This window comes from Callospermophilus lateralis, chromosome 3 (assembly GCF_048772815.1).
Source record: "Callospermophilus lateralis isolate mCalLat2 chromosome 3, mCalLat2.hap1, whole genome shotgun sequence".
In the NCBI taxonomy this organism is placed as follows: domain Eukaryota; kingdom Metazoa; phylum Chordata; class Mammalia; order Rodentia; family Sciuridae; genus Callospermophilus; species Callospermophilus lateralis.
The window spans coordinates 102229600-102244583 of NC_135307.1; the positions used below are offsets into that span (position 1 = coordinate 102229600).

A 14984-nucleotide genomic window follows, 5' to 3' on the forward strand; every position below is an offset into this window, starting at 1 on the left:
GGAGCATCAGAACTCTTTAGCGTTTATACATTTTCATGGAAAAATACCTTGTTGGCAAATGCTGGAACACCTTCTTGGTTAAAAATAAATAACATAAAGTGTGAGGAAACCAACTGAGGGGGAAAAAAGCAACCAGAATAGCCTCTAAGCCAGAAGCAGAATAGTGAAGTTATGCCAAAGGCATTAGGTCATTACACCTGTGACCGCCCTCTGCCAGGCCCAGTGTTGACAAGCCTCAGATCACGTGGGCTCAAGGGCATCCAGAAAGGCCTGTTTGAACAGGTCAGGGTCAGGGGAGGACAGCCACTCAGGCTTTGGTTGTGAAGTGTCTTTTTTTCCTTTGAACTTTGAAGTTTCTCCCTCATGATTAGTCCAATCTTCATTTAAACAGATGTAATTCTCACTTAATGTCCTCTTTTTACCCCATCTTGCCCCGGTAGCTGGGACAGTGAAGCATGGAGCTGTATTTTGGTGAATACCAACATGTGCAGCAGGAATATGGCGTCCACCTAAGGCTTGCAAGTGATGAGACCAAAAAGTCAAGAAATTCCCAGCACTCCAAGGCAGGCTCCTATGGGGTCAGTATTAGGGTCCAGGGAATCGACGGCCATCCCTACATAGTTCTGAACAACACAGAGAGGTGTCTTGCTGGCACATCCTTTCCTGAAAATGGGCCATCATTTCCACCTCCACTGATAAATCACCTGCCCCCCCATTCTAGCAATGGGTCTGTGCTAAAGGAGAACAGCGGAGAAGAATTGCAGCTCCCAGAAAACCCATATGCCCAACCCAGCCCAGTAAGAAACCTGAAACAGCCCCCTTTCCATGAGGGCAAGAATGGAGTTCTAGAACACAAAGATGGGCCCATGAAGCCGTCCCACGTGCTGAACTTTCAGAGGCATCCAGAGCTTCTGCAGCCCTATGACCCTGAAAAGAATGAGCTGAACTTACCAAATCACCAACCTCCTGAAAGTAATTGGCTAAAAAATTTAACAGAAGAAGGTACCAATAATAAGAAGACTTGGACTTACTTTCCCAAACCTGGCAGTTCCCAGCCTTCCAGCCCTCCCTTGGAATCCGGTGTGACAGCCATTCGTCTGTGCAGCTCTGTGGTCATCGAAGACCCCAAAAAGCAGACCTCAGTGTGCGTGAATGTTCAGAGCTGCACCAAGGAGAGGGTGGGAGAGGAGGCTGTTTCCCCTAATGAGAGGTCCCTAGTTGGCCACAGCCCACAGGCCCACCCTGAAACCAAGAAAACCAGGCCAGATGTTCTTCCCTTCCGGCGACAAGATTCAGCGGGACCAGTCCTGGATGGAGGTCGGTCTCGGAGGTCGTCCTCGTCATCCACGACTCCCACTTCAGCCACCTCCTTGTACAGATTTTTACTTGATGATCAGGAATGTGCCATCCATGCCGACAACGTCAATCGTCATGAAAATAGAAGGTACATCCCCTTCTTGCCAGGAACTGGGCGGGATATTGATACAGGATCAATTCCTGGTGTGGATCAGTTAATTGAAAAGTTTGATCAAAAACCTGGGCTTCAGAGAAGAGGCAGATCTGGAAAACGAAACAGAATCAACCCAGATGACAGGAAAAGGTCCCGCAGCGTGGATAGTGCCTTTCCTTTTGGTCTTCAGGGGAACTCGGAGTACCTAACCGAATTTAGTAGGAACTTGGGCAAGTCCAGCGAACACCTCCTCCGTCCCTCCCAGGTGTGCCCGCAGAGGCCGCCCTCTCAAGAACACCGAGGGAAGCAGAGTGTGGGCCGCACCTTCGCCAAACTGCAGGGAGCCACTCGGGGTGCTCAGAGCGCCCTCCCCAGGCCTCAGCAGAGCAAAGATGGGAAAGCGGCTGAAAACAAAGGAAGTCCGGAAAGCATGGTGACTCCTGTGTCCTCCCTTCCAGCACAGAGTAAAAAGGAAGAAGAAATAAAAACAGCCACTGCTACCTTGATGTTACAGAACCGGGTGGTGCCAACCTCACCTGATTCTGGTGCCAAGAAAATTTCTGTGAAGACGTTTTCTTCCAGCTCAAACACTCAGGTAACACTGGTGTGAGTCCTGTGTTTTTCTTCTAAAATGATGAACTCAGGCTACAGGAGGCTCTAGGAGTGTGTGTGTGTGTGTGTGTGTGTGTGTGTGTGAAAAATACACATATATATTCCTATCTATAATCTTGAATCAGTAATTGCACATCTGATTTTCTTAGGATTAGATTATGTCCTACTGACAACTGCATAGTTTTTTTTTTTTTTTTTTCTAGGATATTTTGAGCACTATTAGATTCCCATTGTGGTCTTTCTGCAAAGTAACTTGTCAAACACTATAGAGAGGATCAATTTCTTTGTATAAAAATCTGGAAATATGCAAAATTAGTTTCCACAGAGTCAGTGTTTAGGTTTGCCTAGGTATGTTTTTAATTCATGAAGTTGAGTGACTAGGTTAATTTCTAGTCAGAGAAATAAAGTTAATCCTAATTTAGGTTAATTGCAAAGTGATGGAATCTAAGTGGTACATTTAGTGTTTTGGTAAGTAACCACAAAATATAATGATATTGATGAACATGATAATAAGCTTGGTAAGTGCCAAGCACTATTTGAATATATTATAGGACTGCACCAGCCTTATGAAGGTAGGTATTATTTACCCTAATTTACAGGTGAGAAAATTGGAGGGAGGAAGAGTTAAGTAAACTTGCCCAGGGTTACAGAGCTAATCAGCCTTGGAACTGACTATAATGAGGAAGCTTACCTGAGGATTTGTTTTTGGGAAGTAGGAATATGTTTGGAAGTCACTGCTTGAGGGTGTGGGCATCTTCCTGGAACTATCATCCTCATGGTCTAATAACAGATGTTGTGTTCTAGGCCACACCGGATCTCCTGAAGGGCCAGCAAGAGCTCACTCAACAAACCAATGAGGAGACCGCCAAGCAGATACTTTATAATTACCTCAAAGAAGGGTTAGTGATTTCTCTTAAAGACCAAAGTATTATTGTTTCTGACTGGGCTCTTCATTTTCTTTTCTGAAGCTTTGTATCTTATCCTCCCTTCCTGGTCTGTGCTTATCATTTGAGGGTTAATTCTCAATGGCAGGAGTTTTCATATTGGCATTTAAGCTTGTGTGAAAAGCTTAAATTTGTAGGAACCTGGGTAGGGGAGTGCAGGGAAGAACATATTTTTTAAGTGATCCTTTATTCAAGGATAGGAGAAGGTCCAGTGTTCAGTTTTGAGTTGAGCCTGCCACCACCTTGACTTCTTCCACGCACACGGTAGTCCCCAATTGTCCCTTATTAGAAGTTACAAATAAAAACTTCATCTCTCCCCAGAGTTAACATTGGCCAGGAGCCTCTGCTTCCATTAGTTTTGAAGCACATGAGTCATTTAAAAGCAGTGCTTTCTGTACTCAACTTGGAGATTGAGTTGAAAGAATCTGGTTTTCAGTCCTTACTCAGATACTAGCTGCACTGGAATTCTCAGCAAGGAATTTGGAAGTTTCTGTTTCAGTTCCCTCATCACATGATACAAAAAGGAGGAAAGAAAGAGTTTTATAAAAGCCTGAGGCAACTGAAAGTCAAACACTGACCACTTTCATTGGTATCTGAACCCTTGATAATTTTGTATGTATGTTTTACAATTATTTGTCTATATGCTGGAACTGACAAATAGTTTCAAAGTACAATATGGTAACTCTTTTTTTGGGAGGGGTGAGGGAGGGAAGTAACCAAAGAGATTCTTCTAGCTGAGAGCTAGTTGTTATTTCCTTGTAAAGGGTTTTCCATGTTAAGATTAAGGCAGAAGAACCTTTGACTTTTAAAATTCTTTAAATTCTTTTTTCCTTTGGCACTTGATAATATTGACAGACTGGTAAGGCAGACTTTAGTGGGAGGTACCTTCTTAAGGAATTTTATTTTAAATCTTTTAACTGCCAGGGGTGTGGTAGAAGTTCTAAAACTTAATCTGAGTATTACAAGTGAAGTCAAGACAAAGGGCTGCTGTATGGACAGTCTTGGCATGAGACTTATAGTTTTTTAAACATGGGCTAAGCAAGTAAGATCATTGCAGATTATTCTTAGCATAAGATTTAAAGAGCAGTGCGTGTATGGGAAACATCACACACACACACACAAAGAAAGAAAAGGAGAATTCCTTTTGGAATGAATTCAAGTCGTTTGAATCAAACAACAAATGACTACATTTTCACTGGGTATTCTAACTATTTTAGAAGGTGCAGGTGTTTCTCTCACATGTTTGGAAATGGGAAACTCTGTCCCAAATGGCATATGAAATATTCTGAGCCCAATGCTTGTGTCCCTCATTGTTTTCTCTGCTGTCTCTTCTGCAGAAGTACTGACAATGAGGATGCTACCAAAAGGAAAGTCAACTTGGTTTTTGAGAAAATCCAGACCTTAAAGTCACGAGCAGCCGGGAGCGCACAAGGAAATAATCAAGTAAGTTGAAGTTTTGTATTTTCAGAGTTCATTTAGCGTAGAACGTGGTAAACAACTTGCTGTTTTTTTCAGTCACTACATTTATTTATAGCAGTAGGTGGGTACTTTCCTCAGTGGTAAGCAGTACGGTAGTACCTAAAACAGAAGCCCACGTTTTATATATAACCTAAAAATCTGAAGTTCTCCAAAATTTGAAACTTTTTGAGTGTTCAAATGAAACCATGAGTAGAAAATTTCACACCAATCCTCATATGTCCAGTCACAGTTGTAGCAGTCATAACAAACACATAAACTTTATTGCATGCCCAAAGTTATTAAAACCATTGTATAAAATTACCTCCTAGCATATGCATCAGGTATAGGCACAATGTAAATAAATTTTGTGTTTTGACCTGGATCCTCCAACTACCTCATTATATATGTGCAAATATTTCAAAATTCAAATAATTTCCAACTTCAAAATGCTTCTGCTTCCAAGTTTTTGGATAAGGGACACTTAACCTGTAATCCTAATTTATAACCTGCTTTTTTTTTTTTAAAAGAAATGTTTTAAAGATATTTTGTTAAAAATGCACAAAACATGACAAGATAACATAAAAAAGTGGCAAAATTTAGAAGGAAAAAATAAGACTAAGAAAAAAATAATGTAATGCCATAACCAGTGGAGATCTCACACGTTGTTGTTGGTGAATTAGCCATGAAAGGACTAGGATGTGAGCCCAGAAGGTCAGGTGTAAGGCAGAACAAGGACTAGAGACTGGTGAAGCCAACCAGTGTTAGGAAGGGAAAGAGTGGAGGGGTACTAATTCTTAAAAAACTGCCTGTTTAATGGTGTTGAATTTGAGTTGAGACTTGGAGATTTTAGGGAGGTTAAAATGGGAATCATCTTCTATTTGATAAACATCTACTTTGTGTCATCTGCTCGTGCCTTGACTTGTAGCTCAATCCTACAGCACCTGAGTTAGGCCTCAATATTATTGTGTATCTTCCCTTTCCCTCCAGGGAATTCTGCATTGGAGGGAAAGAGGTGATACCTGGAGGCAGGTAGGATGAAGTTTATCTGTAGCTTTTTTTTTTTTTTAAAAAAACTTTGGAAACTTATGTAGAGGATACTTTTAGACGTCACCTACTCTCTTTTGTGCTCAGCATTCACATAGCACTCAGCTAGCCCGTGACCATGCTCTGTGTATATATATACATACACACCCACAATTTCCACTAGGGAATCTTAAAATTGTACACCTTTTATACAATCTTCAGAAGTTCTACATAGTTCTTTAAGTTAGTTCCATAGTTCTTGATAAAACTTTTAAAATCCAAAATTGTCACCATGATTCTTGCTTTTGGTTCACTTGCATGATCTTTACTTGTAATAACAGACTCCAGGTAGCCAGCCTTAGCTGGGAAAGTCAGGGTAGCCCCTCTGGGAAAAATGGCACTAATGTTCTCTCAAAAGAGCATAGAACTCTTTTCTCAGAAGAAGGGAAGGCAGGGCATTCTAAGTGGAGGGAGTGGAATGAACAAATACAAAGAGGCATAGGTTTGCCATGTTTAGGTTACTAGAGGCAATTTAATGTAGATGGAACATATAGCCAGGATTCGGGAAGGGTGGGGAAAAAGCCAGATGATAGGGGTCCTGCATATCATGTTAGAAATTTCTATTTCCAGCTTAAGGGATGGGCTACCTTCATAGGATTTTAAATGAACATGAACCATTGTATATAAAAGTTCATTCCTTTTGTAGCTTTTGGAGAGAGGTAAAATTAGAGGCAGGGTGACAAATTAAGAAGTTGCTGCTGAGTCAAGTGAGAGGTGAAGGGAAGATAAAATTAAGGTTCTTAGGACTCTGGCTGCGATCACAGTGCCATGACTTTAATTGCCTACCGTTGTCTTCTCTGCTTCCATCCGTGTGTTCTGAATCTGACTATTGGCTGCAAAGGTTGAGAAGTTTATTTTTGGTGTATGTGAAGTATTTCCTTAGGAGAGAATGTAAAAGCCCTCTTCCTTAGACTGAGATCATATTGAGAAATGGCAAAGCAGGTGGAGTTTTTGTCTAGGAAGGGACAACTTATGATTTCCCCATTGGATTGAATTGCTCTCATTTCACTGAGAAAATTGAAGTCCTGTGTTTTGCGTTAGGTTCTGGTCCCCTTCTTGGGAGTAGGTGGTAGGACCTCCTCCGGGTTCATCACACTCGTCTCACACCTGGATTCAGGGAAACGCAAGCCAAAACTGCTTTTTACAGCTTTGATTCCTACTTTTATCTCTTTCCCTCACCTATTTGTAGTTTTCTAACTGCTTAACTGTAGGATTTTAGCCAAGTCCTTTGGAGAGCATCATCCTTTTATCATGTCCTGGAAGAAGAACAACAAAAATGAGATAATGAGATCCATAAATATTCACATTCAGATCAGAGATATTTTTCTAGTAGATTCTGTTTAATCTGGCTCCTCTTCATGATGTCTGCTTTCATTTTGGAAATGTAACATCTAAAAGAAGAAAGCCACTTTAGCCAATGTGCATTTACTTACTACTGGCTTACAAGCATTTGCAGAAAGTAAAAGATAAACGTCTCATTGACAGTTATGGAGCAATAATTGCTAGGGTAGTAAAGTCATGTCACAAAGGGTCTGGGAACACCAGGCATGGGCTTTGGGTATAATATCATGCAGCAGATGTATCTTCAACAAATATTTTTTTTTCTATTGGCTTTTGGGAGTATAACTTTCAGTAAATTGCTTAACTGTATACTTTACTGAATTTTTAACATACTTTTGCATCCCTGCAAAAGCCACTTAGATCAAGAGAGCCATCATCCAGTTTTCCTGAGCTACTTGCCAATCAGTTACACCTCCTCCCTCCTTCTGAATTCTACCATCTAGATTAGTCTTATCTTTTGTGAACTTCATATAACTAAAAAATTAAAGTATGTATTCCCATATGCCTGGCTTTATTTCCTCAACATGATGTCAGTGAAATTCATTAATGTTGTAATTATCAATAACTATTTTTTTATTGATATGTAGTTTTCCATTGTATCAGTATACTATAGTGCATATTCCTGGTTTTTGTCCATTGGAGTAAAGCTATTTTTTTGGTAAACATATTTACTATATATATGGATAAAATTGCTGGGTTATAAAGTAGGTATAGATTTAGTACTTCAATATTTCCAATTGAATTTAGAAAGTAGTTGAAATAATTTATACCCACTAGGAGCCCATGCCAGTTTTCCTGTATTTGTAGCTTCTAACACTTACACTCTGCTCCATTGGTCTGCTTATCTCTCCTTGCACTAATACCATACAGATCGAATTATTATAACTCTTAGAGCAAGCCTCAATATCTAGTGGAATTTGTCTTCCATCTTTATTTTTCAAGATAGTCTTGGCTATTCTAGGTCTTTTGCCTTTCCAAATAAACTGTAGAATCAGTTTTCCATTAAAAAAAAAATCTTCAGGAGTTTTAATTAGGATTACATTATCTATTGATGTATAGATAAATGTGGTTCTGACATCTGTACATTTTTGGTACTCTTATTGTGAACATGATGTCTTTCCATTTACGTGTGCCTAGACCTCTCCCAGCTGTTATGTCACCTTTGAGGTCTTGCCTGTCTTTTATTTAGAGTGTTCCCTTTCAAATTCTCTTCTTCCTTTTGTACCTCTCTGTTCCCATTAAGACCATTTTCTTCCCGCATGGAGAACTTTCCTGTTGAATCCTGTGGTACTTTTTGGCAGACAGTGAATTTTCTCAGTGTTTTTTGTCTGATAATATTTTTCATTTCCTCGAGTTTTTAAAAAATTTTAAAAAAATTTTTTAGTTGTTGATGGACATTTATTTTATTTATGCGTGGTGCTGAGAATCAAACCTAGTGCCTCACGCATGCTAGGCAAGCATGCTACCACTGAGCCCCAGCCCCAGCCCCATTTCCTCGAGTTTTTGAGGAACTCTAGTTTGGCAAGCATTGCTTTGTTTCATAATTTTAATGACTTGTCTGTCTTTTGGCCTCCATGGGCTGCAGCAGGAAGCCAGGTGTCATTCTTGTATATTTTCCTGAATGTTTCTTTGCGCTCTGGCTGCTCTGAATATTTTCAATTTTCAGAAGTTTAACTATAATGTATCTAAATATGTTTTTTCTTGTATTTTTCCTACTTGAGATTCACTGTCTTCTTGATAGGTTGCTGGCATTCATTATATTTGCAAACTTTTTGGCTATTATTTCTTTGAATATTGCCTCTTTTACATTCTCTCACTTCTTCTGAGATACTGATGACATGTGTGTTACAACTTTTCATGGTATCCTTATATTTCTTGTTCTCTATTGTGTGTATCCCCTCCCGCTCTGGTGCATCAAAATCTGGATACTGTCTGTTGACCTTTCAATTTAATTAATCTTATTTACTGGTTATGTTAGTTATCTTTAAGTCTTATTCTTTTAAGTTGTCAGTTCTAGGATTTTATTTATTTAAATAAAAAAAGTGGATGACATCATCATCATCATCATTATTATTTTGGTACCAAGGATTGAACTCAGGGGCACTCGACCACTGAGCCACATCCCCAGCCCTATTTTGAATTTTATTTAGAGATAGGGTCTCACTGAGTTGCTTGGTGCCTCACCGTTGCTGAGGCTGGCTTTGAACTCGCCATCCTCTAGTCTCAGCCTCCCCAGCCTCTGGGATGACAGATGTGTGCCACCACGTCTGGCTGGATGACATTATTGATGTTCTGGATTGTATCATCTCCCCTGAAGAACCCTGAGTTTTCTTCTTCATTCTGTGTGCTCAGTTGCTTTGGGCATTGTTGGGGTGGTCAATTGAGTCTTTGCCCTTAGTCCTATAGCACAACTCATCTTCCTTTCTTGGGATCTTGAATGCCTGGATGTCTATCATAGCTTCTCGGTTGTGGCTGAACTGGAACCCTAGTGTCTCTCCAGACTCCCAGTCTGTGGAGTCTCTGTTGAGTTCCTTGTCTCCTTCACCTCTTCTCTGTTGGCCTCTCAGATTCTTGTCCTGTTCATAGTGTGGCTTAAGAATAATCTAGGAATCCAAGGAGTACTTTTTCTTGCAGGTTTGAGAGCTTCAGTGGAGTTCTCACCTCACCGTGATTCTGAAGTCTCCTTGGTTTACCATCTCTAAACTCTAGTCTCTGTTCCTTCATCAGTGAGAGATTCCCCCACCCCTTAAATTAATAAGCTTTATTTTTAGAGCAGCCTTAGGTTTTCAGCAGAACTGAGTGGAAAGTTCCTGCCCCCTATTCCCCATACACACTCTTCATCAGAGTGGTACTTCTGTTACAATCAGTGGACCTATCTTGACACACCATTGTTACCATGGTTTATACTAGGGTTCACTCTTGGTGTTGTGTATTCTATTGGTTTTGATAAATAAACAATGATGTATATCCCTATTATAGAATCATACAGAGTAGATGCGCTGTTCTAGGACTCTCTGTGTTGTGCTTTTTTTGTCCTCCCTCTCCCCTAACTCCTACAATCAACAATCATTTTACTGTCTCTATAGTTGTGTCTTCCCAAATATTATACAGTTTAATCATATAGTATTTAGCCTTTTCAAATTGACTTTTTTTGATGTGGAAAAAACTTAAATATATTACTAGGTCTTTTTTATAGATAGCTCTTTTTTTTTCTTTAAATTTTTTTTTTTTTTTTTAATTTTTTAGTTGTAGATGGACACAGTACCTTTGTTTATTTATTTTTATGGGGTGCTGAGGATCAAACCCTCACACATGCTAGGCAAGTGTTCTACCACGTACTACAATCCCCGCCGGGTAGGTCATTTCTACTTAGCATTGAGTAATATTCTATTGTTTGATGAATCATAGTTTATCCATTCACCAACTAAGGACATCTCAATTGCTTCCAAATTTTAATTGTGAATAAAGTTACTGTAAACATCTACATACAGGTTTTTTTTTCAGCTCGTTTCGATGAAGACCAAGGAGTGCAACTCTTGGAACATAGAGTTTATCTTCCAAAATAGTTGCATTGTTTTGCATCTCCCCCACCCCCACTCCATCATGAACAAGAATGCCTGTTGTTCTACATTCTTGCCAGCATTTGATATTTTCAGTATTTTGAATTTTGGTCACTGTAATAGGTGTATAGTTGTAACTCATTATTTTAATTTACAGTTTCCTAATGACGTTGTTTGAGCTTTAAAATTTTTACTGTGCTATGGTTTGAAAACAGTCAGGGAGAGTACAGGGTAAATGTAGTGTGACCGCGTGTGTTTCCCTTATTAAGGATTATAGCCCCATGTTGGTTGGTTTTCAATGCTTGCAAATATGTCTCATATTTTTGTTCAGCTTTCATAGTTTTTGTAGGGAGAATAAATCTGATATCAGCTACTCTATCATGATTAGACCCAGAATTACAATAATCCCTCATTGAAATTTTTATTAAATGTAGGAGAAGTGTTAGAATGTATAGACACAGAAATGCATAAAACATGATCTCCACGCTCCAAAAGTTTATAATCTCCTGAGGTAATAGTTCTCAAACAATCCCTAAGAATCAGTGGTGCTAAACTATATTTTGTAACAACAAGGTTTAGTTATTGATTTTCTTGTGGTTTCTATGTACTGGAATCTAGAATTTTTTATAAAGCAGTTTCTTTTAAGTATTATTTGTCCTAAATCTAATACTTAATATTTTATAATATTCTATAGAATACTTTGAACACTTCTAGGAAATAAGTTTTAGTAAGTAAATAAGTTTTAGTCCTATTGAACTAATGTTGAGAAATCTGGTGAAATAATTCCTGTGACTGTGGTAAATGATATAAAGTTCACTGGAGTCCTGAGGGGCCAGCCTGATTAACTCTGCCTGCAAAGCAGGGGAAGAGTCTGTAGGGGTTGACATTTGAATTGAGTCTTTAGATTGTTAGTGCTATGCTTCATCAGTTACTGCTTTGGTTATATTTTGGGAAAAGAGAATTAAAACATCCTGAACATTTAAATTAGGATATCTTTGCAATTAATCACAGGCTTCTAACTCATCATCTGAAGTCAAAGACCTATTGGAACAGAAAAACAAGTTGACCTTAGAAGTGGCTGAACTTCAGAGGCAGCTTCAACTAGAGGTCAAGGTATCTGGCTCTTCTTTTATTTTTTCTATTTCTGTCTTGGTTGTTAAAGAACATATTAAGCACGTTGGGATGCCCAGGTGAAATGAAAGCTCATTTTATTTTTTGCCCCAAAGAAGCATTCCTTTCATCCCTGAGTAAATTCCCATTATTTGGCTGCTGTTGTCCAGTGAAAATTTTTTGTAAGTAGCCAAAGCACATAAAGACTGTTTGCTTTGATAGAGTTAAAGAAACACTGTGGGACAATCAGAAACTAGATGTATAGTTAGTATGTAAAACATTGAACTAAGTAGAAGTAGCAGAATAAAGTTTAGCTAGAAATTTCTTTTAGGAGTATTACAATTCACTAGGTATAAATACTTAAAATTCTTTGGAGTTTGAACTCTATGCTTTATTTTTATTTTTAGTTGTCAATAAACCTTTATTTTATTTATTTATATGCGGTGCTGAGAACTGAACCCAGTACCTTACACATGCTCTACTACTGAGCCAAAACCCCAGCCCACTCCTATGCTTTAATTTTTGTTTATTAAATTGTTCAGTAATGTAAGTGCAAAGACAAGGAGTCCATTAGAGTTTGGAAGTAGGTTTCTGTGGGATGATGTGAATATACAGTGGTGGTACTTTAAAATTGCACTGCTTCATTTTAGAATCAACAAAACATCAAAGAAGAGAGAGAGAGGATGCGGGCAGACTTGGAAAAGCTGCGAAGCCAATGTGACAGTAAGGTGGAAGAGAACTCCACATTGCAGCAGCGACTGGAAGAAAGCGAAGGGGAGCTCCGGAAGAACCTGGAGGAGTGAGTTTGGGGCCAAGAGCCTGCTATCCTTCCTGAGTTTTTATATTGTGTGCAGCCCGAGCCCCTTTGACCTCTTAACTACACCCAGCCTTACTGAGGCTTCCCACCCTTCCTTTCCTCCCAACAATCCTTGTAAAACCGTGAAGTTGATGACATGTGCAGACTGGTAAGCAGGAAGGTTAATAATTATTAAGATTCTTTGTACACCTTGAAGTATGTCTTGTACAGTTTCAGCCTTTAAAGTAGATCTCATGACAGGTGAGAAGTGGGGGACATTGAGTAGTAATAGCTAAAGACAGATTTCAGTGAGCCTGGGCCCAGCTTCCAAAAGTACTTGTCACATGGCCTCCACAATCTCCCAGTTTGCAAATTTTATTCTGGTTTATGTTGGTCTCTGTGCTGGGTACTTGCACCCCTTCTCAGTCTTTGAGGATGAAATTCAAGTCCACGGTGGACCTTCCTGCCATTGCATCACTTTAAAGTCTGTGGCAAAATGATCTAAAACCTAGATTTAAAAATGTATAGTGCTATGTATAGCTGTGGCTGTGACGGAAGCCCTCAGTGAAAGGTTAAGCTGGGATCAAATTCAGAGGGAATTCAGGAAAAGTGGGACTTTATGTCATAACAGCATTTGATTACCCTTGTAATTTTGATGGTAGGGTTATTTGCTTTAAAAATATTCAGAGAGATGAGTTTCAGAAAATAAGTTAGCAAGAAAAAAATCAGAACATTGAGGGTACAGTAAAGAACTTAGAAACTTGAAAGGTATGGTCATTGTGAGGTTGGAAAACTTTTCTTGTTAGAGAGTAATTATTTTAGGGTTTGTGAGCCATGTCATCTTTGTCATAACTGCTCAACTCTTATCATTGCTCTGTGACCACGGCCACAAGCAATGCATAAGTGGACCAGCAAGGCTGTGTTCCAGCAACACTTTATTCACAGAAACAGTCATGGGCTGGATTGGCCTATAGACCATAATTTGCTGATTCCCCTGGTCTAGAGTTCAGGGATAAGGGAGGGTGGGATGACTGTTGAAAAAAAAAATATCAAAGTTGACATTTTTCATTTCTTTATATTCTATGCTCAAATTCTAGTAGCCTATAGTCTCCATTTGGGTAGAAAATTTCCCTACATTCTGCCCCCCCTCCCCCATTTTATTGGTTTGAGCTCTCACCTGACATCTGGGTCAAGTTGGACTGTAGCCCTGGGTTCTTACCAGGTCCCATTTTGGGTTGCTGATTCGTTCTTCCCTGCAGAGAACGAGAGGCTCCTAGGGGCTTTACATGACTCTGTGACTGTCTGAAGTCAGATTGGATGAAGAACTGTAGAGCCCAGGAGATTCTCTGATGGGCTTCCTCCCTGCCAGGCTCTTCCAGGTGAAGATGGAACGAGAACAGCACCAGACCGAGATCAGGGACCTCCAGGACCAGCTCTCAGAAATGCATGATGAGCTGGACAGTGCTAAGCAGTCTGAAGACAGGGAGAAGGGGGCGCTGATAGAGGTAAGGGGTGGTGGCCAGTGACAGGCCTCACCTGCTGCAGAGGAGGGGGTGGGGGGGCTGGGTGCCATTCTATTGTGTGCATTCACCTGTGGCTGTGGTCAGATTCTGTGAGAGCACCCTGTGTCATTAATTATAAACATTCTTAGGAAAACTTTCAACTCTACAGAAAAATGGAAAAGAATAGCACATTACCACCCATCAATTACCAATGCTGGTTTAACAGTTGTCAATATTACTTACTTACTTACTCCATTAATTTACCTGTTCATACACTCATCAATTCTTTTTTTGTTGTTGTTTACTGAACCATTTCAAAGTATAGACACCGTACCTCATTCCTGAACTTTTCAGCATGCATCTTTGAAAAATTGGGGAATTTATTTTACATAATTGTAATACCATTATTATACTTAAAGTATTAATGATTTTCATAATGAATATCTATCTATTTCCAATTCTTGGTCCTTATTCAAAATTTCCAGATGTTCCCCCAAGCATATTTTATAGTTTTTTCCTTCCTCTGAGCTAGGTTCTAGTCAGAAATCACACATTTCCATTCTTGTGTCTCTCAAATTTCATTTTATCTTAACTCCTCCTATCCCCCATCTCCATCTCCTTGCTCTGTCTCCCATCCCACTAACCTAAAAAAAATTGGAGCTGTGCCCCACATTGTGGATTGTTCTGATCGTCTCTTTATGGTGTCCGTTAACTTATTTCACTATCCCCTATATTTCTAGTAAATTGGAATTATATCTAAATACTAATAGATTTAGGGAAGACTTTGGACAAGAATAGTTTGTAAATATGTTGTTTATGGAAAAAACAAGCAATAAGATTGTGGTAATACTTAACGCTTTTTGTTTCTTAAGGCCCCGCAAGCCTATAAGCTCCATAAAGGAAGGGTCAGCTCTGCACTGCATCGGTAGCATCTGCCATAGTTCTGGGCTGCACAGAGCCTCAGTACTGGGCTGCACAGCAGTCTGTACACATTTGGTGGATGATTAGATGGATCTATGAGTAAGAGAGTGAATGAATGAACGAATCCATTTGCTACATACCCAGGCTGCCCATCTGGCTTTTGCTCATAAGATCTATTAAATACTTTCCTTATATTTATCTGTAAGC

General features: G+C 39.5%; 1 protein-coding gene across 2 annotated transcripts in view; it reads left to right on the forward strand.

Moving 5' to 3' along the window:
* The window catches only part of Cgnl1 (cingulin like 1), a 151523-nt gene that overhangs the window by 51649 nt on the left and 84890 nt on the right, over positions 1-14984 (forward strand). For both annotated transcript variants that reach the window (XM_076850847.2, XM_076850848.2), the window contains exons 2-7: positions 441-2045; positions 2867-2961; positions 4344-4449; positions 11460-11561; positions 12209-12357; positions 13724-13859. In XM_076850847.2, coding sequence (XP_076706962.2) covers positions 456-2045; positions 2867-2961; positions 4344-4449; positions 11460-11561; positions 12209-12357; positions 13724-13859 — 2178 coding nt within the window. In that variant the 5' untranslated portion in view covers positions 441-455. The remainder of the gene's footprint in view (positions 1-440; positions 2046-2866; positions 2962-4343; positions 4450-11459; positions 11562-12208; positions 12358-13723; positions 13860-14984) is intronic.